The following is a 26,208-nucleotide window of genomic DNA, read 5'->3' on the forward strand; positions in this document are numbered from 1 at the left end:
GAACATCACTCACTTTAATTGCGCATTCACAGACAACTTTACATGGATAATTATGAAGATAAACATTTGCTTTATTATATTTAAATTACTCTAGTTATATTAAGACCAGCCACACAATTGTTACTTCGAATCTTGAATTTTCTCAGTGTCTTCAAGACAAACCAAAATAATAAATTTGTGCAAATTCAAACTCGCGCTCCAAGGGTTTAGAATCCAAAACTTATTGAAGTATTCACCTTTCGCCTAGAAGAAACCGCCAATAATTGTAAGATAAGTAATCTTTCTTGACGTATTATTAATTATTTCTTGTGTGTGTGCAACAAGTAAAAATGTATCTAAATTAGTATACCTATTCGAGGGTTGAGTTTAAAGTCCCTCGTTTCCGTATTAGGTTTTCCTCCGACACCAAAAGAATAACAAAAGCCAGTGGTAGGTTCCATTGTGGTTGGCCCCAACTGCTGGTTAAAACTATTATAATTAGGAATAGCAAACAAAATGTGATCCGGCATGAATCCTGCAATGCCGTTTCTGCCACTTAGAGTCGGAACCCTGAAAATCGCAGACAGTAAAATCATTTTTAGACCCGTGAGAACGTGACATGTATTATAATTAGCTATATTGTATTTACAATAGAGTTTGACTTGCTTGTTGTATTATAAGCTGAAAGCAAACCAATATTCTTTCGCATCGTACGTTGAAATTATAAAAAATAGTAATAGAACAGATAAAGGTCGAGTTTTGTTTGTTGATTTGAAAAATTCGGGTCGCGATACCAAAAAAAAATTGGTCTGTTTTCAGCATTATTTTATTCGTATTATAACAGCACTTGGTTTTTATGAATAAACACAAAATTTTATTTCTCTGATTACCTTTAGCTCGCGGTAGCAAATACGCCATCGACCCCCTCCGGGCCGCTTTTTTTCAACATAATCTTCTCATAACACAAAGATAAAGCTTGCTGAATTATTTTGTCATCATAGGTGAGTCCTCATTTGTTCGAACAATAAGTGAAATGTATACTTACTATAATAAATCTACAATATATACCTAATGTATAAAGATGGCGAATCTCACATTCATGTCTCAACTTTGTAACAGTTTGTGAAATCCGTTTGATGGAAACGAAGCCATTGAGAAAAGCTTTATTTTCGTAAGTACCTCGAACAGAGTGATCTTACTTGTATTTGGGATCGTTTTCCATTTTAAAGTTGAAAAATAATTTCCTGGATAAACGGCGTGTATCTTACTATTAAGTACTTATAAGATCACTCAACATAATTCATCTCAGGACTTTAATTGTGCCTGCAAGTTATCTACTGATTATTTATGGTTCTGCCATTTCTATTACGGATTGTGGGCGTGAGTTTGTGTATGTATCGCTGTCATAAAATATAACGTGTGTAGCGTGCTTTGTATTCCCTCAATTAATAAGGGAGATAACCTAGGTATATTATTACATGGATGTATATAAACACGTTGTCTATGTTTATGTTGACTGCTGCATAACTTGGCGCAACAAAATTGTAATAGCAATTTTCTCAACTGGTGTTTTGGTGTGTGGATACATGAATATAACGACAGGCGTTATCGGAATTGGTGAAGTATCTACAAATCTTCAATGGAACGTTTAATTTGACTCAGGTTATACGTTTAGGAGAGGATCATGAAGTACTTTTTACTTACTAGGGTAGTCCAAATAAAAATGAAAATTTAAAATTATTTTTTTATCAAAAAGCCGGTAGAAAAATAAAAATAAAATATTAACAGAAAATTATTTAATTTAGATTTCATTGACTGCCAGGGGCAATGACGCGGATTTGCGGCTTGAAGCCTTTGTCATCAGCTGTGAAGGTGACTTGGTACTCCTGACCGTCAGGAGCCACGTATGAGTAGGAGCCTTTAATGCCGATACCTTGCTGGTCACCCACGGTGATTAGCTGACCTTCTTCCTGGCGGGATACGCCGTCGCTCGTCTTGTAGCTGAAATTATATTGAAAATTCTATTAGCTTTATTTTCAATGGCATGAATTTCTGTTCTCTGTTTTTTTTAAATACTCAGCTATGTACTATTTATGTTTTTTGGGCTGTTTTCCAATCGCGGGTTGGAAAGTCAGACAGGCAGGCGCTTCTGTAAAAAACCGGACCTGTCAAATCTTCAGGAGATGTGTGTGTAACTTTTTAAAAATAAGAAAAATATATCATGTTCCGCACCCAGGACAAACAATGCATTTTTACATTAAGCCTCTAAAAGAAAAAACAGCAACGTCTGTAGACGTTATTGGATTGAATAATGGTATTAAGCAAGTAACAGGCTGTAACTATTGAAATCAGTAGAACACCAAATTCATTATTAGTGAGTCCTAATATCGAGTTTATACAGATGCGACACGACGGAGAACAAGAGGTTATGCTGCACAGCGCATGTGTCGTGGCTGACTTTGTGATCCCGACGACCCAATTACTCTAGCCATAGAGGCAGCCAATCAGCTCGCGACACCAAACACTTCATGACCCCGATACCAACCCCTCAGGCCTGTTGTCTTAAACCTTGTACCGGGTGAGAGCCTTCAGCGCTCCCCATTTGTCCGGCCAAGTAGTTAATGCCATCTGCGGCAAATCTACAATAAGTCACGTCAAAAAAAAGCTGTCTTTGATAACTGACATAACTGTAATTTTTACTAAAGTGATTTGTGTTTTATTGACAATTGTAAAAGGTGCAAATCAGTTTCGCCAAAATTTTTGAAGATACACCAGTTCACGACATCAGCGAAGATCTGTGAACGGGTACGTATAAACACGAACAATAAATGAAACTCACACAAAATCATATCCATCTTCTCTGACGAAAGACTTTTCTGTGAGGGTTTCTACTTCAGGTTTGTCGGAGTCAGCAGCTGCCGCTGTCGCGACCACCAGAGCGAAGATAACCAGCTTCTGCAAAATTAACGATGGATGATGAAAGGAATGTGCTTTATTTTTATTCTTCTCTCGTAGGGGTTGTGAGAGCAGAGACCTCATCAACCCTGGTGTCATGGTTACTATTTTTATTTAATAAATATATCGATCCAGACTACACTTTTTGGAATAATTGTCCTTCTATTCCATTATATTTAAAAAGTAAAAAAAAAATGTTAGACTTACCAAGGAGACCATGGTGCGATTCTCAATGTCGTCAATAAAGACAACTGATAAAAAATAGTGGCACACTCTTCTTAAATACAACACTTGTTTGTAGTTGTTACAGCGATTGGCAAAGTGCCATCTGAGGTGATAACTCGGATCTAGTGACGAAATTTTGCAAACATAGAACTTACGACTGCATCTACAAACAGCCTTTGCCAATTGTCTTATTTGAGCACTATTAAGCACTCATGTACTCATGTAAAATGTTGTAATTTAAAATGGCATCTTTGTTTAAAAATCACAATTACTTCTAAGCGCAAATATTTATTCTTTTCTTTTTGATCATTATGATGCGCCAAAGTAACTTATCTCCAAAATAGGATAGTTAGAAATTCGACAGAAAAAATAAGAAATTGCCAATTTTATCTCGATATAGGTCTAGTTATGATAATGGCGTCCACAATTTTTCTCAGTGGATACAGGCAAACTATAAATGCATTTTTTGGCATACACTTTTTTACTATACGTACCTAATATTATAAAGAGTCTATTCCAAAAGCTATGTAACAAATTAAAAATGTAATTAAAAATAAATATGACAAAATAAATTATTATTATTTAATAAATAGGTAACTAAAATAAACCTCCTTCGCGGCATATCGATTAGAATTTTGTTAGATTGTACGAATAAATACTTATAAGTATTTTTTCCAGTCTTGTTTTATCTGATTTTTGTATATCATTGGATCGGATGAATGTTTCGTTAGGATATTTTCTTGATGATGGTTCTGTAGCCTCGTTTGCCAGCTTTGTATGTCATCTCGTACAAATGGCCCTTGTTGTCGTACCATCGCACGGTGCCTAGCACATCTAACGCAGCATTGGGAGTGCCAGCGTCTATTATGTTCCCTTGCTCTGTGCGGGATGAACCATCTCCGGCGTCGTAACTGAAAAGAAAAAAAAAACTTTTAAGTTATTAAGTTCAGAGAGTCTATGACCAGTGACTATTGATAACATAAATAAACGAAATAATATAATAAAGAAAATAGTAGACTTTTATATAAAGCAGATAAATTCACACTACCTTTTACTTATAATGCATTAGGTAATTGAATATAATTTCAGGGATGGTTTTGCCTCCAGATCTCACTGGCAACAACTTTAATATTTTATTTACAAACAAAACAGTCTATATTTTGATTAAGAGTATGTCATCTCGTACAAATGGCCCTGGCATATGATGAAACTGGTAACGTAAGTAAAAAAAAAAACTATAATAAAAGCAATACTTAGCAAGTGGTCAATAAAGTAAGTAAACGGAAGAGTAAGTATTGATCAATCAATTTACCTATATCATTTGTTTGACTTTAAGAAAAGATTTTAAGGCTCATTGATTTTTCAGCTATTGTGCTATTTGATTTATCAATGGTGTTGTATGTTATGCATCTTTAAATAAATATTGGCGTATAGTTTTAGATCGATCTCTTGCGTCACTTTTGCATCCGTGAACGTGAAGTAAACACGAGATATTGTGCAACGAGTATAGGTATAGGAATTCAATTATGTTGCTCGGAACAATACATTATACTTAGTAAAATAAATAAATATACTAGTTAAGGGGTGTCAATTTGCATGTTAGAGGATAGCTTTAACACGTTCAGTAAAGTTAATGCGCGAACGGTAGAAGTCAATATACTGGAAGTCCACTATGGGAGCATTCTATGGAAATCGCTAACAATGTTGAACTATACTTTTGGCTCTATTGACTATTTTGTAAATGTTTATTTAGAAGCTTATAGTTTAATCATTTTCGTTAAATCCATATGGTTTACCGATCTGGGTGTGTTTAAGATGAATATTATTGCTATATATATGTGGCCCTTAACCCCTCAGGACACGTAAGGAAATAAAATGTCCAAGGAAACTAATACTCGTGTCAGGGATTTAGTACATTATGGGAGATATGTCTCGACTAACGGATCTCGATATTTTAAGGGTATTAACCCGCCAACGGATGTTCAACTTATCAAGAAGGCGTAACACATACTATGTTTTGTTAAAGGTATCCCACATCGGCTTCTCTGTTCTACTTTTTGTGCCACTATTGTCGCATGATTTATGGTGCGTTATGTAGCGACAATTAATATGACAATGGCACGCAAAAACTTTAATTGTATACAAAACGCCGATTTAAAAGCGTTCAATTGATAAAGCCGTTTATCTTGTCAATGTTAATGACTCGATGTGACACTTAAATCTCGTTTACCAGTTATAATAAAGGCTGGAATGTGTGAGTCAATTATTTTTTATTCAAGCAAGTAAATCTTTTAAGAAAGGCATGTCCTGGTATGGCAGATAGCCAGCTTGGTCACGGAAGACCTTAAAATGTTTACTTTCGCCAAAAACAATGCTTGTCAATCTAAACGTTGGGTCACGTACGTGTCTGCGAGTAATCAGGCCGGATACTTATATGTACCCATTTGTGCACGCAAGGACAATATAAAGGCTAATTTACATAAACATGGCATTCCTAGGTGTTTGTTCGCAAATATTTTTGTAAGCCGACGATCTATGATGTGTGAGTCATAATGCTCTCTTTATTTAGTATTCTATTCCACGAATGTTTTGGCCAATGTGTTTTACGACGAGTTTACGAGCTATTGACACTTTTAACATGTGCAACTTTCCTTACTTTTACCTCTTGTGCATTTCTCCTGATTTCCATAAGGGTTAAGAAACTTGTGCGAAATAACTCTTGTGTCGTTACTTATCTTTGGAACATCCATTAAATTAAGTGTAAGGATGTATCGGTTTATTCGCTTTCTCTGAGGTATATCGGTTAAGCAATGCGATCACATACCTACATTGGTATTTACGTAGGTATAAGTATTATTAAGAGTTCCATCCTCAGTTGAAAAGCACATTTTTTTTTAATAGCATCCAGGTTTTTCCCAATCGAAATAGCATCTCGGTGAAAAGACGCTCATGTAAATTAACTATTTATGTTTCTATACGCAGTTGCTCCTATACTTTAACTTTATGCCAAGGATTTGAATTATTGAATAGATTTTAGAGGCAACCGACGGTCACACATATCTTATAATACAAATGGGCTTCGGTAGTTTACAGTTTTTGTAATGACAAATGCGTTTTATCGACGCTAATATAAAATTAAGTTGTAACTATGAAAAATGAATAATTATGACAGCGAAATATTACATTTAGTATCTACGATTTAAGCTTAACCTGTTCTATTAATTTAAATAACTGTATACTAAGTATGATGTTAAAATGGCAATAAGATATAGAATCTGGAAACACTAAAACCAGAGCTATGAATTTGACACGAATTGTTTATACAATATATTTCTTCCTTAGCATATAACAGGTGAGGAATGTATACTATAATATACACCTTTGCCTACCCCTTCGAGGCATAATGCTACATTATGTTGTTTCTTCCTTTTATCATGGTTTCCTTGCTGCGTCGTTCATATTGTCGAGTGTAGAAATTTTCATACAAGAGCAGAATATCTATTTAGTAAATATGTAATATGAAAGTTTCATACTCACTGGAAATTGTATGAGTTGGGCATATTGTCGGTGTTATATAGGACTTGTGAGGTGGGTTGGCTGTCAACCACAGGCTTGGCGGCGATTGATTGTGCCAGAATTGACACTCCTACTAACTGAAATTTCAACAAAATATACAATTTAAATAAAGTAGTAACATAAACTCCAAATATCGAATACACAATAATTGATGATGATGATTGATTTTATGTAATGAACGATGCATGCTTTTTGGGAAATAAACCTCGAACTCATAATAAGTGGAATACTATGCTCTTCATTCAATCACACTCTCATCAGAAACAAACGTCGGTTTATTTAGCCTTCAACTTTATTATTTTGATATGTCTAAAAAAGCAGACATTTAAAATGTTAATAGGATAGCAAAGTGTTGTTTATGTCCTGGCTAATAGAGGTGCAGTTTTCTTAGAATCATATAGAAATAGCTAAGTATAAATTAAGAAGTGCCAATATAAGGCGTGGATAAACCAAAGGTCGTGTTAGAAGTCTAGCATCCGCACAAATAGGTATGCACTGGACATTTAGCAACATAACAGATTTGGCTATGTCGCGTAATCGCGGGAAGGCCAAGCGATTGTAAACGTTCATCACTTATCACTGCACATCATTTTCTTGTTAATGAATCATTGCTTGATCGTCAATTAGCACATGTACTACATATTACTCACCAGTGTGAGGAGCATGTTGTATTCACGGGTGACAAAAAGAACAGGTAACTTCCTGGACAGTCTACACCAAATGCGACCGTAGTTTCGCAAGATCTCCTTATATATAAAGAGTAGGAGGAGCGCGCCCGGCCGCCGCGCCAGCGCACGTGTTACAAGCTCCGGCTGAAACTGACTCAGTTCTAAACGCCATTACGATGGACATGTGAATAGACTCAGGATTTTCCGACCAACGAACACGACGTTTAACAGACAATAGCGCCTAAATGGCACATGGTTTTATAAATTGATCTATTACTCAATACGTCCATTTTGAATGTTTACATTATTGGTTAGGTATTTACAGATAGGATACATTAAATTTTGTATGCAGTGTACGTACATTTACAGTTATAAGTTGGTAGTAGAAGTAGATTATCGGAAGAGTTAGTATCTGGGTTGAAGGCTCTATGCTCATCTACTGAGGACAGATGTTGATGATGAGTGTTGCTTAGTTTGTCTCGTTGCAAAATGAACTGTTTAGTTTTTAACTTCGTGAATTTTAGCATTAGATAATGAAATGGTACTTCGGACGACTGCAGCTGACCGCGTGAAGTTGATATCACAATTCGTAGCTGACTTTGCTAACTACACGTATCTGTATTTTTTTGCTAAAGTGATTTAGCAAAAAAATATTTTTATTGATAACCGTAAAAGGTGTAAATCAGTTTCACCAAAATCGCAGATCGACGAATTGTACGAAGTCGAACGTACAACTTTTTGTACTAGTTGTTGTGGTGCAGTCTGTTTTATGGCGCCCTTCACGACATGATATTATGCCCAGGGCGATAAGTATCATCAAAAAGCTAAACACATTCTATGTTTTTTTACTGCCAGACTAAAAAGTATATATTATTAGGTATTTCCTAAAACTGCTGTATAAGTTAGAGCTATAAATTGTGACCAGGACCCAACTTCAAGAAGCCTCCAGACCAGACCGCTTGATTAGATTCAAGGTCCTTTGGGACGAGAGTTCCATGACATCCTTTGCGTCCATTATTATGGCCCCCAGTGTCTGATTCCTAAACTACTCGTATGTATGCCTCACAGCTGCACTGGTGTATTGGCGTCTTATCATATCACCCTTATGGCAAAATCTACACAGATAAATTAGTATAATAATAGATCTTATATTAGATTTTCAGGCAGGGTCACCAACCGCATTCACACGAACAACAGAATGAGACAAAATGCTATGTTCAAATACCATATTTTTGGTACGTGACCTGTTAAGATAAACCGTGTTTCTATAAACGGATAGTGATTTCGTCCATTACGAAGGGTGTTGACCTCAAAACTTGTCATTTTTACGGTAATTCGCGCTTAGAATTCAACGTTGTTGCAAAAACCAAATATGACACTCTTTACATGAATTATATAATATTATGTATAAAATAAAATGCTCTATCTAGCCTACATACGGTAAAACACCACTGCTCTACTGAAGGTACATTGAATACACGAAAAAATTTAAACACGCTAAAGGATTTTAGTATTACTTATATTATTATTACTCAATCTATCGGGCCCGACGCGTCAGGATCGGACAATGCAATAGCTCATCAGGGGATGGGTACATTTTGCACCTACACCCGATGAATCGGGCAGTGCAATAGCTCATCAGGGGACTTGTACATGTTGTACCTACACCCAATGTGTCGGTTTCGATGGATCGGGTAGTGTAATAAGCCCTTCAGCGAGAGTCAATGCGTTCCCATTTAGTCCGGCTATGTGGTGTAAGTAGTGATTGAAATTATAAAATAAGTCACGTAAAAGAAATAAGGAAAACAGAGCTTTATAATTTATTGTCTGTATTTTTTTTCGAAATAGTTTATGCGAAATTAATGTTACTAAATAATAAAGGTACAATAATTTATTGATAAGCTTTAAATGTGAAAATAATTAAAAACAAGAAAGCGGAACGGTACTTTTAGTATCATATAGCATTCTTTTTTAAATATCATTCACAAATAAGTTTCGACGGCGTCGGAGTTACTCTGTCTTATACCACATAGTTATATGATTACCACCTTTATTATTTGCTCAAAAGATCATAAAATGTAAACAGCCTATACACGTCACACTACTGGCTACAGGGCTACCCTCAATCAACCGGAAGATCTCTTCTATCGTGTGGATTGTGAGGTGGATTACCAACCCTATCAAGCCTAGTGTCAGGGTTATTACTGAGCCACCATAGGCCCCTGATATGACTCTGTAACAACTACGTACTTACATCAGTAAGTAATTACCGGGGCCAACGGTAACCGGAAGATGTAAAAGTAGGGAAGATTATAAATAAAATAAAGAGCATCACGCCAGTATTCCCAAAGATGTAGGCAGAGGTGTATAGTATATACACCCACACCTCGCAAGCTATGTCTAAATCCCAATAATAAATACTAACAATTCAATATAAACTCACGGTCATTGAGATCGAGAGAGATGCAGCATCGCATAATGAACTAAAAAATCGTCTGTGAACGTCGATGCCAACTGTCTTTATTAGTAATAAAAATTGCACTTATATTAAAATAAATTAATAACTGAAATAATATTTTATTACTAGCTTTACGGTCATTTTGCGCACTAAGTTCATCTCTAGAAACTACTTACGTTCGTAAATTATCTAAATCGGTTTTGTGGTTTATCCATGAAAGTAAAAAAAGAGGATTATGAATCATGAGTTATATTCTTGTGACGACATAGTTTTATCAACAAAAACAAGTCTATAAGTAGGTAAGTTGTAAACCAATGTTAGCAGCTGATGTCAAAATTACGTGTTTTTTATTAATGCCCACCTAATGCTCTTAATGGTCATAAAAATCAGCTGTAATGTAACTTTTTATAATGATGTTTTTAGAATGCAAAATGACAATGTTACACGAGTTCCGACACAAACGTGCCATAAATAACATATTATCTATAAAAAAGGAACATTAAAAATTACGAGTATTTGTAGGTATCACTGTTTGTCTCTAAAAGTTTTTCTACTCATGCCTGACCTTCAGAAAAATCTAATCTAATCTAGCCTACAAGATGCCACTGCTGAGCAAAGGCCTCCCCTTCCTCTTTCCATTTTTCGCGGTCCTGTACTTACTCCGGCCAGTCCCTCCGGCAAGCATCCAAAAGCACTGAGAAAAATATGAACATTAAAATAAGAACAATTAATGTTATAAGAAAAGATTCCTGACACCAACTACGCTAACATAGATGGCATTTCCCCCCTTCAACACTATTGCTATCAGTCCACACCCTCTTCTTCTTAAAATATAATCCTGTCAGACACTGCTCCGAGCTGCGGTATGCGCCAACCTGACGTCTGTCACTAGTATACGAGATATATACGGCTACCTCCAAGTTAATTCATTAGTCATGATGAAACTGTAACTGGCAAAAATTAAGTATACATTTTCATGTAGATAATTCACCTCAATTCATAATTGAATTAGAAAATGTAGATATATTGTAATATATATTAATATATTTTATACGGTCGTTTGTTTACGGCTACCTTGTGAATACCACGATAACCAAATAGTGAATTACTTACATGAAAATGTATACTTAATTCTTGCCAGTGACAGTTTCAACATGACTAATGAATTAAGTTGGAGGTAGCCGTATAATTAACTGTGATAGCATTTTCCAACCAGAATCCTTCATTGAACACAAAATTGGATTTCTAAGCTATTATCAAATCGTGCAAGATTTGTAGAGTGCATTTGGAATCAGTAAATACTATAGGGTAAAACAAATGGTAATTGAATTTTACTTGTTATATCATAACAATATTAAAAATACCCAGTAGCGACTCAACTCGGCTTCACCTAGGTAATTTTTTCCCCTATAGTCTTCTTGAAGAAATGCAGATTATAAAACCACCTACCTACATAATTATACCTTATTTATTCAGAGGTTTACAATATTAGCCCGAACGTTCAGACGACAGACCATTATTATATATAAAACAAGAAAGGATCCGCCTTTTTATTATAATTCTAAAATGTTTGTTTGCGAGACAATGTCAATAAAATATACCTATTAAATATTCATTCTCGGTTTATCTTCGTATTTTAAAGTTACCATAATTAGCTGTTAGATTTCAATACATGTCCAATTTATCTGAGTTAGATATAAATCTAGCCTCTTCAGTTTAGTACTATTACTACTAACTATTTCTTTTTCTATCAACAGATGAAACTAATCTTTTTGTTATTATTTGTGACCTGTATCATCATAAAAGCAAATGGTTTATTTTTGGAACGACTTACTGAAAAATACAGACCTTTGGTAATTGTCATACGAGAACCGGTTGGGTCCGAAGAAAGCGCATCCAGCTCCAGTATCGAAAGAAAAGTGCTAAGAGAACAAGATAAGGGACGAAAGAAGTTTATTTCTGAACTGTATAAATTGTTACTGAAACCTAAAACTGATCTTCCAAGAGAAGTAACTGACTTTCACTACGCTGAATACGATAAAAACAATAAGCTAGTATATAGCCAGTGGATTTACAATCTCAATGATGCTGTTGTATTGTTCCGCAACAGGTTTAATATTGAACTAGTGGACGAAAAAGTACCTCCACTAGTAACCGACTTGTATTATTCTGAAATTGACAAAAATAACAAAGTTGTATATTCGAAGTCGATTTATGACCTGAGAGACGTCGTAGAAGTGCTTCGTGATAGGATGAATATAGAAGTAGATTCAAGTTAGAGTTAATTTTTTGAAATTAATTTAATAAAATATTTAGAAAATATATGTTATCTTTTTAACATTGTCTACGCTGACGTCAGTGTTTTTCTCTATTTTACCAACCTATCATATTATACATAAAGTGAACACTATTATATTATTTGTTTTTATATCAAGACAGATATCCTAAATAATGTCTTTAGGATTCGTAATATCCCTTCGCTTTTATTTTTTACTCAGGTGTAGCAACAACTGAGTATTTAACAAATTCTACTTGATTAAACAAGCACATTTAACCAAGTGGAATTTGTTAAATCGTAATCAAGCTACGCAAATTTCCTTATCAAGGTTGTAAAATAATATTTAAATTATTTGATTTCCGGAAATGGGATAATTGGCGGAACAAATTACTTTTCTGTGTTTAAACCATTTTCTCGTAATGACATTTCAGAAAAGGAAGATATTTTCAACAAAATGTTTCTTATAATAAAATGTCTTGGGGTAAGTAAGAAAAAATATATCTTATTATACATTAATAATTTAATATACTAGCTGTGTACAATAATTTACATAATATTTTTTATTACTCCTCAGATAATAATGTTGATCACTTTAATAAACTGTGATTTAAATACTACTCTGAATGTTACGCAAAAATCCTCTGAAAGGTATGTACGAACATAATTATGAAGTATCATTATGTAAAATAGAGACCCATATAATAATTCAAAACCCATAATTCAAACCCTATCTTTATCCAACACGGCTCCTCTATCAATCTTGGGAAGTTCTTACCGTGCGACAATTATTCATATTAAGCATCATACTCAGACAGCATTGTGAGCTAACGTATGACCCAGGTAGTCTATTGAAACGTAGGTGTGATGTAGTTTGTCACAGGTCTTCTAATTTTAGTACGGCCTTCTCAAAAAGGTTTTTCTGCTTTATAGGGGCCTACCTATACAATAAGTTGAATAAATACATATCAATATATTCGATGAATCATTATAAGTGTAAAACCAAAACAGCTAAGTGGTTACAAAAATTATCGTATGACGACACTGAAGAATTATTACATATTTTGTCATGATTAAAATAAATTGCAATTACATGTATATTATATATCAGTCAGACCCTTAAACTTATGTATGAATCCTTTAAAAATCTACTTTGTATTCAATTTAATGATTAGTTATAAGAACATTGTATTTACTCTTCTCACACACCCTCTCACAATCACTCACGTACACTTACATTTTACACAAAGAGAGGTTCACAACCTTTTGTATGATAATAACTTTATTGTATCTTTTTTGTTGACTCTGTCGGAAACATAGGATTGTATGCTGGCTATATTTTTGTGTCTTTCTCCAGGAGAGAGGCATCATAGACTGAAATACAAGTATTTATATACTTAGTCGGCTATGGTACCTACTCAATTATATTCATGTCAATTATGCTTAACTTAAGGAAAACTATGTACCGATATTTTTGTCAATAAATATTATTATATTATATTATGTCAGGGGCCGTTGGCGGCTCAATAGTAACCTTGACACCAGGGTTGATGAGGTTGGTAATTCACCTCCCAACCCACAAGCATAATTCATAGCTAGAAGAAGAAGATTAAAAAAATTAAAGGCGTAAAAAAAATAAAGAACTACTATATGTACTATGATGATAATTTATAAGCTCTTCTAGATAATCTGTCAAGTTTTACGTGAACTATTTTTAATGAGATAGGTAAGTATAATAATAATAAATAATGATTTTCCTAAAACTAACATCATAATTTTCACACAGAAACGGAACATCAACCGGTACCTTCAAAACAGATAGGCGAAGGGTCTTAATTGTCTCTGTTAATAATGATACTGAGACATCACCGCTGAGACAAGGAAAGAAAAAAAAAGTTGAAAGTCTTTTGTATCAAGAGTGGTCAGAGACAGGTGACTTGTTAAATGAAGTTTGGATGTACAGTTTAGATGACGTCGAGAATTTCTTCAAGAATTTCCTCCAAATCGAAGTTTGTCATGGTAAATGTGAAGATATGAAGTTCAAAAAGAAGAAATGTACTAATGCTCCTGATAAAACATAATTATTTTCATCATTAAATAAGCAAATGAGTCCGATGTTTTAATTTATTTATTTACTTAGATAGTATACCAACAGTACACATATTGTAAAATTATAAAATGCAAGTCTTAAATTAGTTTTTGTATATGTGCTCCAATTACAGGTACATACAGCATTCACAATTACAACAACAAAACGTATATATCTAGGTGTATATAATTATATATATACGCAAATAAATATGTATAAAACTAAACTTAAATTAACTTCTAAATTTAATTTAGCCTCCTAAGAGAGTAGCAACTATAGGCGCTGATACTGCTGAACGATTGAGCTCGTCGGGAAGGAAGGTTGACTGAAATAAAAAATAGGTACGAAATATTATATATATTAATTAATAATTCCAAATATAAAAATAATTCATCAACGATCGAATAAACCACCACATCCTATTGATGGGCTTTCCTTCATCGATCGGAACGTAAAAGATACTTCAGTACCTATATTGTTGCATCATTGTTATAGGTGCTTTTAGCGGGTATGAGTGGTTTAATACATAGGGATTTAGCTTTTAGAAACTTAAAAACAAATTATCAAAAATATCAAAAATGATCATTATTACTAACCGTGTCGTACTCATCTGTCGTTCCAGTTGTGTCCTCTGTCGTAAAGTATGGATCTACTGTTGTAGTACGTACATCATATGGTTTCAAATTATCAACGTCATTTGTTTTGTCATCTTCTTTAATATTGTTTTTCGCCAATTTTCCTTGTTCCTCATTATGTGTTGACTTTTGTGGACCATTTATCGGTGATTCACTGTTTAGGACATTATTTTGCCCTCGAACTTGAATATTTAGGTTGTCTTGTAAATTATTGTCAGGCAACCAGTTTTGTTCACTTGTCGGTGTGAATTGTACTGGATTGAATGGTTGAGGTGCTGTAAAAGAACTAATAAAAATTGTGAATATGCTAACCAAGTATCTTTTTTTTTATAATAAGGATATGGTAATAAAAACGGTCTATGTATCTTCAACTACTGAGCACAGATCTACCCTCTTATTGATTGGAGGGTATGGAGCAAAACTCCAATACGTTACAACGGTGCTAGTTGATGAAGGTGTCAGGGATAGTAGCAAATTTAGTTTTCTTACCTAATTCAAGAGTAAACGATTTAAGAGTAAACGATTTGCAATGAGTGATACATGATACTCCTAACTGTTTATCATGGCAGCCATTTTTGGACAACTCTTCTTATCGCGTGGGTTGTGAAGTGGAATACCAGCCTCATCAACCCTGGTGTCAGGGTTATGATTGCTCATGTAACGATTACTCACTTACATCAGTAAATAGTAACCAAGTAGCAAACCAATCAATAGTAACAAAGTGCAGTAGTAGTTTTGGACAAGTTGTTAATGCAATATGCGTAGAATCACGTCAAAAAAATAATCATGGAAGCAAAAAAGGTGATCCAAAATGAAGATATGCCCCGAGGGGTAGCAAACTGCTAATTGTATCTAGATAGATGGAATAAATTTCACTTACAATTGTAATCTAAGGCCTGCTCGTACATTTTCAGGTGGCTCATAAAACTCTGGTATAAAAACTTTCCTCGGAACCATCATTGGTGGCTGGAAAAATCCTCGTTGGTTTTGTTGGAGACTTCCATATGGTACACTTTCGGAACTTGATAGAAAGAGTTGCAAAATCAAAATTGTCGTCATCTGAAATGAGATAGTAGTAGGTATTATAGAATAGGCTTTCTTCACATGACAAAGGCTAAAAGGCTTAAAAGGCTACTAGACCAGAGCCGTTAAACCCTTTCCAAAATAAAAAGATTATTATTATAGACTCGAACACCACTTTATAAACTATATTTTGTTTTTGATGACATAATCCAACACCTCACTTATATATTTTGTAGGGAGTAGGAAGTTTTACATATTAGTTGAATATAACATAACATCATCACGCACTGGGTACCACAGGACGGACACCGTAGACGTGGTAGACCACGGAATCGATGGCGCGATGATCTAGACGGTTATCGAAAAGACTGGATAGAATCGGGATACTTGAAAAGATATGGGGGAGGCCTTTGCTCAGCAGTGGGACCATACAGGCTAATAATAATAACATAACTAACATCACGCCTGTGTCTCCGAAGGGGCAGTCAGAGGTGAATTATAGTATCACACCCACTTCTCGCCAGCAACATATATAATTAGTTCTAGTCTCATACTATATAATTATATATAAAAAACTAACTACTATCTACTTTCTGTATTTTATAACTGTTGGTTTTCCTTAAATAAAATAAATAAATAAAAAAGAAAAAACAAAAGCGTGTCTTAGGATAGCAGTGAGTGGAATCCCGTGGCCCGAACCCGAAAATTGTTGCAATATTATATTACCTTGCAAATAGTCATATTGAATAGTCACTTTGAAATATCACCAATGTAAAAGGAGTCTCACTTGTAGAAATAGAAAACGTTTTCAAACAAAAATACGTGTTTACGTTCTATCCCTTTGCTTCTTACATTACGAATGAGATACAAGAGTCTACTTACCTGTTTCTTGTTTAGTGGAAATCTTCTTCGAACTCACTAATGACTGACCTTCGTTTTTTAATGATATCAACATAAAGAACATAATAACCGTAACGTCATATAACAAAATGTAATAACAAATAAACAATCGTGACTCTACGAGCATTAAGGAGCGTAGACAGCGTGGATCTCAGACGCTCTCCATACTGCCAGTTAATAATAAACCTTCCTCTATATTAGAATATATTACAAAGTTATATAAACGAAGCCAGTAAGCAATGGTCACGTATTCAATACGCGGTGAATTCAAGTGTAGTCTGTAAGTAAAGTCAAATAACGTTGAATATCAAATTCCACTACTTTACACATCGTATAGCTACAAACCTTGTATATAACGTAATAATAACAACAGTAACCAGTTCCTACCAGTAATAGGTACTTTTTTATCCTAGTCTTATTAATATAATTAGTTTCCATATTTATTATCTAGTAACAAAAAAAATATAGAGATATTTAAAGGTGAACGATCTTAGGACTTTCCGATTAACTGATTACTTAAATTGCCGATTACGTTTCGTTTCTAAGTAAGTACGCACCCTCTATTAGCACGATTGTATTATTAAACATATTATTTTTTAGAAAAAGAACATTAATGTAAGACGTATAAGACTAGATACAAGGTGGTGAATGGATAAAAAGCTTTCATTGTCTAGCTAGGCAATTAAACTCTTCTTTCATGTGTGTTGTGAGTGTGAGTTGAGGACCTCAACTAGTCAACCCTGACACGGCTCACTTGGTTACTTACGTAATAAATAAAGGAAAGTTCATGTAAAGTTCTTTAACAAAACTCAAATTAAACGCCTGAATAGAAAGAAATACCATGCGACCCACCAGCGAATACACTATTTATATTTATTCAGGCGCTAGTCTTACATTGAATGTGTTTGTAATCAATTCTGTAAGGCGCTTGCTGTTTTCCATTTTCTATCATGTTACCCATAGAACTAAGAGTAATTTTCAATAGTATTAGGTAGATACTCAATATTCAAGGTTTTAATGCATTTAATGAGGTGTATAACTTGCATCATAATTTTTTATCTTCGAATGTGCGAGGATGCCAAATTAGTTCCAGTTTACTTCTACTATGCATATCTGTGTTTGTAAACAAGTTTTATCTACAATCACCAGAATGAGACGAATGAGACATCACATCACTAATTTAAGAGCCATGCTCTTGTGGTTTCCCTTCCGCCCCGCAGTACTCTGACGCGATTGGGGTGGCGTCTACAGTAGACTATTTCAAAGTCGTACTAGGACTCCTGTCCTCCGCCTCTACACGAATGAAACAAACAATGTAAATGCCACAAATCCAAAATAAGTACACAAAAACATGTTAGATAGGTACTTATAAAATTGTCAGTTTATTTCCCGAAACAAGATCATGTGTAGTCAAAAAATTTACATCGTGATAAGTAGCTTTACGATTTTCGTTTAATGTTTGCTCTTGAGCAAGATCGGCTGTATAGACGGAGGGGTCGTTCGCGCGTGCCTCGCCTCTGTCGTACGCGGGTCTCCTTCGCCTCGTTCATCCGCGCCTGCCGACCTCGTATCTCCCGTGCCTCGATGGGCCGCGCCAGGCGAGACATGTCGTTGAGTCGGTAGCGACCACGGTCCATCATCAGCAGCCCCAGTCGGACGCCGCGTTTCAATGCCCTGTTGGTGATAGGTTTTATAGGGAGGCCACTCAGTCAAAATCAAATTTAAAAATATTTGCCTTTGCCTAGACTTGCTTAAATATTTTTCATTCATATTCTATATCTTTTGTTTATCTTGGACTTATCCGATAATCTCTAAAATCCTTTCCTAATTTATATTGTTATAAATGGATTAGGTGTAGATCAGCTTAGTGAGGATTACGAGCTTGAAAGGACGAACTTACTACAGGTATCTACTTACTAACTCAATGTAAGTTTTAATATTGGAGAGTTCACTTAAACATCTCTGATGGGGATGAAATCATAATGAATACATTCAATAGCAGTGAAGTAGGTTAAAGAACACATGGTTTAAAAAGCTCAAACTAATGATGAAAGGCACAAGAAATTTCACAAAAATGTACGTAAGTACCTCGATACTTTACGGCTAATATTCGGGTCATTTATTGTATATTCCATTTTAATGAATTTGACGATTGTCCTTGCAGTCCAGCCTGTATTCTTCATTAACTTTTTGATCGCTGATAAAACTATTTCCCCGGTGTTCTGACAAGCCGCCGAGACATTAGCTTTTCTTCTGGATGGCTTTGCCATTGCTTTTACAATGTAACTAGAATAATTTCAGTTTCGTTACTCAGCCAGCTAAGCGATAAATATAAAATAATATCAATTAAGAACCATTTCAAATATTGAAACTCTTACCGTGAAATTTATCATGTGACTGTTCCTATAAGTAAACGATTTATACCACTTCTGTCCACTTCTGTCAGTCATTTCTGTCAAAATGTATGAAAAAGGTTCTCCGTAGCGAGATTGTTTCAAAATTAATCCACATTATTTGTCTCATAAAAAAAAGATCATAAGCTAACATATTTTTATTGATAAATTAATTTTATTATCAATATTTTTTCTTCTGGAACCCTTGTACATTACAAGCCATAGCAAAATAAATAAGTATTATATAATTATCAATATAATATAATATTGTCACCTGATTTGAGTAGCCACGCTCTAACTGAGCTTTTCATTTGAGTATTGAGTTTAGAAGGAAATAAGACATTTTGAAAAGTACATACATACATACATACATAAACTCACGCCCGTAATCCCTAATGGGGTGGGCAGAGCCACAAGTAATCAAAGACAACTTGCAGCCACTGTTGATACGAATTCCAAAGATGGATATGATGAACCTTATGGTGATAAGGGATCAGCCTATCGCCCATAACATTAGTCCATCATGTTAGAGGACACAATCCCTCTGTCGGTTGAAAAGTACACTTGTAGGATAAATACATTATTCTCTCAGCGTCACGCAATCAAGTTAAAAAAGGGATAAGAAATGAACAAACATGAGTAGGTAAATATCATTTTATTTAAAAAAAATGACTGAAATTGAATATGTTGTTGGTGGCTCAACCGAGGATGGAGGCAACGACGCCGGGGGGTGCAGCATCGCCGCGGCCCTGCTCGATCTGAGGCTGGAAGCCATTCTCGTCGGCGATGTAGTTGACGGTGTAGGTGATGCCGTCAGGGCCCACCCACGAGTACGATCCCCTCATCACGATGCCTTCGTCGTCAGTCCCCGCGTTCTTCAGCTCCCCTTGCTCGTTGCGTTTGTTACCGTCAGACTGCTCGTAACTGGAATCAAAGATGATATCAGTTATGTATGATTATTCAAATTCTCTTCTTCTATCGTATGGGTTGTGAGGTGGAGTACATATATCTTCAACCCTGGTGTCAAGGTTACTATAGAGCCACCAAAGGCCCCCGACATGGCTCATGTAACGACTACTCGTCATTTATACCCAAAAACAAATATAAAAGATCTAGAGCATATTATTATAATGTTTAATCTTCTAATTTTATGGATTATTAAAATTGATTTCATCTTGTTTGAATAAACTGGATAAAAGTCTATTAAACAGGTAAGTGCCAGCGAGAATTTCAATTTAAGGAAGATAAACAAACAGATAAATATAACTCACGCCCATAATCTATCAGGATGGTAAGCCACATTAGCACTATTTATCATTTGATTTCTAGGAGAACATTTATGAAACAAATAAAAGAGAAGGTGCAGGTCGTGTCGTATCAGGAGGTGAAGGATTTGGTGGGAAGAAAAGAGGAATGGCGATTACTTCACCGACAAGAGCGCAGCTCTTAAATAAAGAGAGAACAAAAGAACAAACATGAGTAGGTAAACAGCATTTTATTAAAAAAATTGACTATGAGAATTGACTATGTTGTTGGTGGCTCAACCGAGGAGGGAGGCCACGACGCCGGGGGGTACAGCACCGCCGGGGCCCTGCTCGATCTGAGGCTGGAAGCCATTCTCGTCGGCGATGTAGTTGACGGTGTAGGTGACGCCATCAGGACCCACCCACGAGTACGATCCCCTCATCACAATGCCTTCGTCATCAGTCCCCACGTTCTTCAGCTCCCCTTGCTCGTTGCGCTTGTTACCGTCAGACTGCTCGTAACTGGAATCAAAGATGATATCAGTTATGTACTCGTATTGTTAACTGGAATCAAAGATGATATCAGTTATGTACTCGTGTGATTATTAAAATTCTCTTCTTCTATCGTGTGGGTTATGAGGTGGTGTATCAACCTCATCAACCCCAGGGTTTATGAGGTTGCCCAGGGCTCTATAGTAACCCTGACACCTGACACCGGTGTCAGAGTTACTATAGAGCCACCAAAGACCCCTGACATGGCTCATGTAACGACTACTCGTCATTTATACCCAAACATAAAGATAAAAGATGTAGAGCATATAACCTTCTAATTTCATGGATTATTAAAATTGATTTCATCTTATTTGAATAAATTGGATAAAAGTCTATTAAACAGGTAAGTTCCAGCGAGAATTTCAATTTAAGGAAGATATACAAACAGATAAATATAACTCACGCCCATAATCTATCAGGATGGTAAGCCACATTAGCACTATTTATCATTTGATTTCTATCACATTCGACGGAATGTGACGCGGAAAGCATTTTTTTGTTACTTAACTTTTCACGCAAGTAAACAAAATTATTATGCTTAAATATTCGTAGTATCAATCGTAATTTCGATAGTTTTCTTTTGCCCCGGATATCATCATATTGTCAGAATGCTGGTTAGCGACTTACCACGACAGTCTCCCGGTAATTGATACGAGTTACAATTCTTATCAAACCAATGACAACTATAACAAAAGCGATGGCGTTGTGTTATATGTCAACAAATCTCTCTCGTTCTCCGTTACCGAACCCAACTTTCCGGAGTGCAATTGTTTGCTACTAAAAATTGGTAACCGAACGGCGATACTCGCGATGTACCGACCACACTGCTTCAAAAAAAATGTGCCACTATTTTTGTCATCGTTACATAATAAACTTAAATCGATTTAATCTTTTCAAAACATAATATTAGCCGGTGATATTAATATCGATATCAGACCGGACTCAAATGAAGAATTTTCAGATGAATACCTTAATCTATTGGCTTCATACAGCATGTTACCTACGTATAAATTGCTCACTAGGTAGGAGACATGTCTTGATCACTTTGTTTTAAAATCCAAAAACCCTAGCAATGCCTTTGTGATCCATTCAGCTGTCACTGACCATCATCCAATTTTACTGTGTTTAGACGCTCATCAATCTAACCGTACCCAGCGCTTTAACTCCAAATTAGATTATATTGGCTTGGATAATAGTATGCACTCTATGGATCTACAATCGGTTTTGTCTTCTTCCAACCCAAATCATGCAGCATTATTGTTCGTCAACCTTCTTATGCAAGCACTTGTAAAGAATACCAAAACTCTAAGATTATCACGCCGTGTCACTATTTTTAAACCCTGGATCGCGATAGGTCTCTTACGATGTATGCGAAATCGAGACAATATTCATTTAAAACTCAGATCGGACCCAAATAATACAACTCTTGCTTTAACTTACCGTGGATATCGTAATTTTTGTAACAACACACTTAAAAATCTAAAACGAGATTATCAAAAGAAACTAATAATTGAAGCGGGACGTAACAGTAAGAAATTGTGGGATATTATTAAAGACAATACCAATATAAAAAGGCAGTATGAGACTTCTTCCGAATTACTAAAATCTTTCAGTTGTCCTAAGGAATCTATTAACTCGGTAAACGAATATTTTGTAAATGTGGGTAAAACACTAGCAGAAAATATCAAATCTTCTAATCCTCACCCTCCTCCTGATATTTCTTTGGTATCAGCTACTCGCTCATCCTCGCTTGTGTTGTTTGACACGGATGAACAAGAGGTTGAGCGGTTAATTATGTCTCTGAAAACTAGCAATACTTCTGGCTGGGATGGTATTAGTTCAGCTTTTTTGAAGCGCTATATAAATATTCTTGTACCCCCGATTACTCACATTTGTAAACTAAGCCTATCACTTGTAGTGTTCCCTGATGTCTTTAAAAAGGCGGTAATTACTCCCATCTTCAAGTCTGGTCTCCGAACATCTGTCACCAACTACAGACCTATTTCAATTTTGCCTACTTAAATAAGAGACTCGTCTATTACCTGGAATCGAACTATATTCTCTCACCTCAACAATATGGATTCAGAACAAACAAATCCACTGATGGTGCAGTAGCTAATCTAATCGGACACTTGGATATTGGCAATACTCGTAAATGTGTCACCGTGTTTCTCGACCTTGCTAAGGCGTTTGACACGGTCGACCTTTCTCTTCTCCTGTCAAAGCTGGAACGCTTGGGAATCAGAGGCCTTCAGCTTAGGTTATTCAGAAGTTACCTTAGTAACCGTCTACAGTGTGCCAGGATTGGGGATTACGTGAGTAACTTTTTGCCAGTGACCTACGGTGTGCCTCAAGGCAGTATCCTTGGTCTTTCTCTATTTCTAGCGTTTATAAATGACCTGGGATATTTATCCTTGGCGAACAGTAGAATAATTACTTTGGCCTACGATGCGGCCTTAGTTTTAATGGGACTTCATGGATTGATGCTTTTAATTCAGCTCAAACCGGCCTAGATCATGTGATATGTTTGCTGAGAACGAATTTGCTAACCGTAAATGCAGAGAAAACTAAGTTCATGATGTTCGGCATGCGAAGCTCATCCTTCCCATATATAGTACCATCTCTTATCGCTCATTCCTGTTCTTCTGTCTGTAATACTTTTTGTTCTTGTCCCCTTTTGGAAAATGTAAGCACTTTTAAATATCTAGGTACTTATACATATTGATGGAAAACTTAACTTTCAATCCCACATATACGTAAATACCATTTCAAGCCGTATTAGAAAATTAATTTTTATCTTTAAATCCCTCCGTCAAATAGCAGATTTTAAAATTATAAAAATGTTTTATTTCGCTGTTTGTCAATCTGTCATTTCGTATTGCATCACCTCTTGGGGTGGTGCACCTAAAACTACTTTAATAAAATTAGAAACCGCTCAAAGAGCAGTCTTAAAGGTTGCCACATTTAAGCCTTTCCTTTTCCCTACTAATGAACTTTTTAAAATTTGGGAAGTATTGTCCAATGTCCGTCAGAAAACTCTTTATCCTAAGCACAATATTGAGAAAACATGCCACAGTTAACTATGATCCCACTCTAATTCTTTGAAAAAGACGCCATGACATAGTCTGTGAAAACATACCATGAAAAACTGCCTTCGCAGTGTTTTTTTGGTTTCCTTAGTAATTATTTATATAATAAATGTAACAAGATATACAATATTTTCCCATTAAATAACTACCGCTGTAAAATATGTGTCTCAGTGTGGCTCCTTGGCCTTACTTGGCCTATGATGATACGGAAAATCCGCTACTCGTTGAATCTTAATCATTGTTATCATTATTTTATCTTTGTTTTATTATTACGCATTAATACAATGAAACAACCATACTCTCACGTCCACTATAACAAACACGCTCACTCACACACACATTCATACACACACACACACACAAATACATACACACAAACACGTTGAAATTTATTATTTTACTGTCTTTAATTTTACTCTTTTACTGTATTATCTACCAGCTGCTCTGCAAATTTTTCATAATTGTAAAGTTAACTGTTTAATATCTAGAGGTGGAGACCTGGTATCCTAATGACAGGTTTTACCTAGTTTAGGCACCAGCCTCTTCTCAAAAATTTTATGCACAAACCAAATGTCTTTTGTTATGGATTCTTTTTTGTAGAGGAAATAAACTTTTTACTTACTTAGAACATTTATGAAACAAATAAAAGAGAAGATGCAGGTCGTGTCATATCAAGAGGTGAAAGATTTGGCGGGAAGAAGAGAGGAATGGCAATTACTCCACCGACAAGAGCGCAGCTCTTAAATAAAGAGAGAGAGAGAGATCATTTGAACCATCTCATATAAATGTGTAAGGCAGGAGAGTAGCCAATAAATCGGATATTCCTTTACAAAATAAAGTAAGGAGTAAACTTACGTGTAACTGTAGGTGCCAAGTCCATCGTTGTCGGATTCCAGGCGGATGAGTTGTATATCCTGATTGGGATTGGCACCCTGGGGAGCCGCCGCCACCACCGCCACTAAACCGAGAACCACCAACTGAAACCAACACGCACTGTTAAACACCACCCTCATACAAACTGCTATTAGATGTCCAGGTAACATCGCGACCCTTAGAAGGTACACTGCTGAGCGATCAGCTACGGATACGGCCATAGGTCGCCCCTTAACAACCAAAGGGGAAGATGTCCTATCATCCGAAACAAATTTTCACAATTCAAAAGTCCAAAAACTCATATTCCACAATACTGTATCCAAAGGGTTGTTTTACACTTTCACATCAAACACTTTTTATTCACACTTTTACCTTAAATATAATAAAAATTACTAACCAGTTTCATGATTAGATTCACTTAAACGGTTTACCGTATCGTGTCAAGTCAAATTGTGCTTGCATGAGTTACCTTAACCCGTGTTTTATACTTTTCCGAATATCGCGTTACAACACACTTATTTGTTTGACGTACAAAAATATCTCGTTATAATGTTTTGTACATTATGTCCGAACACTCTTAGAAGGGGTGCTTCACATACTGCACTGGCCATTTTATACGATTCGTTGCAGATCCTGGACATCGGTTTATTTAAATCCGACAATTTCTACAATAATCAAATACCTAATTTGACGACTCCATTCCGCATATGATGTGAATTTGTTGATTACTTTAATGAAATGAATGTATACACTACGTTGTGACACTTTGTTATATATAATAATTATTAAAAAGCCTAAAATACTCTTAGTGTATTATACTAAGATTTAATTAGTTAACGTCCTACCTTCCTAGACAAGTATCTATACTAGCGACTTTAAACAGTCTACGAGGAACATGGACAAGTTTCTTATATAATAAAGTTATAATGACGTTTATATCAACAATCATGAGAAAATATTTAAAACAATAATAGACTGAGAAACATGTAAGTAGTTAGTAAGTGAGCACTACAAAATTGCAACAAATTTATCATATTTTGAAAGACGTTCTTATTTATGTTTCTTAGAGGGTTTCTAGTAAGCTGTACCTTAAACTTTTGAAAGCAAGATTACTAACAAAATAGGTTGACAGTTGACTAGGCATAATATAAACAAACAGAACAAACACCAGTTCGGATGGAAAAGTTACAACTTATCAGTCTTCAATACACTTCGAATCATGCGGTTGGTAATCCATCTCATAACCCACACGATAGAAGATTCGGAATTATCAT

At 35.4% G+C, this 26,208-nt stretch overlaps 5 protein-coding genes across 11 annotated transcripts; all 5 read right to left on the reverse strand.

Moving 5' to 3' along the window:
• Positions 1–18: 18 nt before the first annotated feature.
• Positions 19–3,600, reverse strand: LOC126366786 (endocuticle structural glycoprotein SgAbd-5-like). 3 transcript variants are annotated; one of them, XR_007566391.1, is made up of 3 exons: positions 2,819–3,600; positions 350–1,980; positions 19–243 (listed from the first exon to the last, which is right to left on the reverse strand). XR_007566391.1 is itself a non-coding variant. In XM_050010036.1 (3 exons), exons 1-3 carry the CDS (start codon positions 3,151–3,153, stop codon positions 1,788–1,790), a joined length of 321 nt encoding a protein of 106 aa, XP_049865993.1. In that variant the 5' UTR covers positions 3,154–3,600; the 3' UTR covers positions 19–1,787. The 3 variants fall into 3 exon arrangements, 2 of the variants coding, with proteins under 2 accessions (XP_049865993.1, XP_049865992.1); XM_050010036.1 differs by having other exon boundaries at positions 19–1,980; positions 2,819–2,934; positions 3,142–3,600; XM_050010035.1 differs by having other exon boundaries at positions 19–1,980.
• Positions 3,601–3,727: 127 nt separating this feature from the next.
• LOC126366809 (endocuticle structural glycoprotein SgAbd-9-like) lies at positions 3,728–7,543 on the reverse strand. Its single transcript, XM_050010063.1, has 3 exons — positions 7,386–7,543; positions 6,697–6,812; positions 3,728–4,070 (listed from the first exon to the last, which is right to left on the reverse strand). Exons 1-3 carry the CDS (start codon positions 7,398–7,400, stop codon positions 3,887–3,889), a joined length of 315 nt encoding a protein of 104 aa, XP_049866020.1. The 5' UTR covers positions 7,401–7,543; the 3' UTR covers positions 3,728–3,886.
• Positions 7,544–14,246: 6,703 nt separating this feature from the next.
• LOC126366774 (uncharacterized) lies at positions 14,247–16,962 on the reverse strand. Of its 3 annotated transcripts, none has more exons than XM_050010018.1 (4): positions 16,766–16,962; positions 15,741–15,919; positions 14,822–15,146; positions 14,247–14,550 (listed from the first exon to the last, which is right to left on the reverse strand). In XM_050010018.1, the coding sequence occupies exons 2-4, from the start codon at positions 15,917–15,919 to the stop codon at positions 14,476–14,478; spliced, it is 579 nt and encodes a 192-aa protein (XP_049865975.1). In that variant the 5' UTR covers positions 16,766–16,962; the 3' UTR covers positions 14,247–14,475. The 3 variants fall into 3 exon arrangements, with proteins under 3 accessions (XP_049865975.1, XP_049865976.1, XP_049865974.1); XM_050010019.1 differs by lacking the exon at positions 16,766–16,962 and adding an exon at positions 16,610–16,759 and having other exon boundaries at positions 14,822–15,135; XM_050010017.1 differs by lacking the exon at positions 16,766–16,962 and adding an exon at positions 16,610–16,759.
• A 1,253-nt stretch (positions 16,963–18,215) lies between these two features.
• On the reverse strand, positions 18,216–19,053 carry LOC126366945 (uncharacterized). The gene is made up of 2 exons (XM_050010289.1): positions 18,872–19,053; positions 18,216–18,457 (listed from the first exon to the last, which is right to left on the reverse strand). Exons 1-2 carry the CDS (start codon positions 19,051–19,053, stop codon positions 18,223–18,225), a joined length of 417 nt encoding a protein of 138 aa, XP_049866246.1. The 3' UTR covers positions 18,216–18,222.
• A 763-nt stretch (positions 19,054–19,816) lies between these two features.
• LOC126366795 (endocuticle structural glycoprotein SgAbd-5-like) lies at positions 19,817–25,916 on the reverse strand. 3 transcript variants are annotated; one of them, XM_050010046.1, is made up of 3 exons: positions 25,332–25,578; positions 24,917–25,038; positions 19,817–20,100 (listed from the first exon to the last, which is right to left on the reverse strand). In XM_050010046.1, the coding sequence occupies exons 1-3, from the start codon at positions 25,338–25,340 to the stop codon at positions 19,875–19,877; spliced, it is 357 nt and encodes a 118-aa protein (XP_049866003.1). In that variant the 5' UTR covers positions 25,341–25,578; the 3' UTR covers positions 19,817–19,874. The 3 variants fall into 3 exon arrangements, with proteins under 3 accessions (XP_049866003.1, XP_049866004.1, XP_049866002.1); XM_050010045.1 differs by lacking the exon at positions 19,817–20,100 and adding an exon at positions 20,653–20,942 and having other exon boundaries at positions 25,332–25,580; XM_050010047.1 differs by lacking the exons at positions 24,917–25,038; positions 25,332–25,578 and adding an exon at positions 25,780–25,916.
• Positions 25,917–26,208: the final 292 nt, after the last annotated feature.

The sequence above is a fragment of the Pectinophora gossypiella genome, chromosome 5, assembly GCF_024362695.1.
Source record: "Pectinophora gossypiella chromosome 5, ilPecGoss1.1, whole genome shotgun sequence".
Lineage (NCBI taxonomy): Eukaryota > Metazoa > Arthropoda > Insecta > Lepidoptera > Gelechiidae > Pectinophora > Pectinophora gossypiella.

Coding starts and splice junctions, on each gene's coding strand:
- LOC126366786 (XM_050010035.1), bottom strand. CDS start 3,033: ATGACACCAGGGTTGATGAGGTCTCTGCTCTCACAACCCCTACGAGAG. Junction 1,981..2,818: donor GAAGATGGATATGATTTTGT/GTGAGTTTCATT, acceptor ATATAATTTCAG/CTACAAGACGAGCGACGGCG.
- LOC126366809 (XM_050010063.1), bottom strand. Junction 4,071..6,696: donor CCCAACTCATACAATTTCCA/GTGAGTATGAAA, acceptor TTTTCTTTTCAG/TTACGACGCCGGAGATGGTT.
- LOC126366774 (XM_050010017.1), bottom strand. Junction 15,147..15,740: donor GCAGGCCTTAGATTACAATT/GTAAGTGAAATT, acceptor AATTTTTATTAG/TTCTTTTACAGCACCTCAAC. Junction 14,551..14,821: donor CGACAGATGAGTACGACACG/GTTAGTAATAAT, acceptor TTTTTATTTCAG/TCAACCTTCCTTCCCGACGA.
- LOC126366945 (XM_050010289.1), bottom strand. CDS start 19,053: ATGGCAAAGCCATCCAGAAGAAAAGCTAATGTCTCGGCGGCTTGTCAG. Junction 18,458..18,871: donor ATTAGCCGTAAAGTATCGAG/GTACTTACGTAC, acceptor TATCACCAACAG/GGCATTGAAACGCGGCGTCC.
- LOC126366795 (XM_050010046.1), bottom strand. Junction 20,101..24,916: donor CTTGGCACCTACAGTTACAC/GTAAGTTTACTC, acceptor CTTTGATTCCAG/TTACGAGCAGTCTGACGGTA.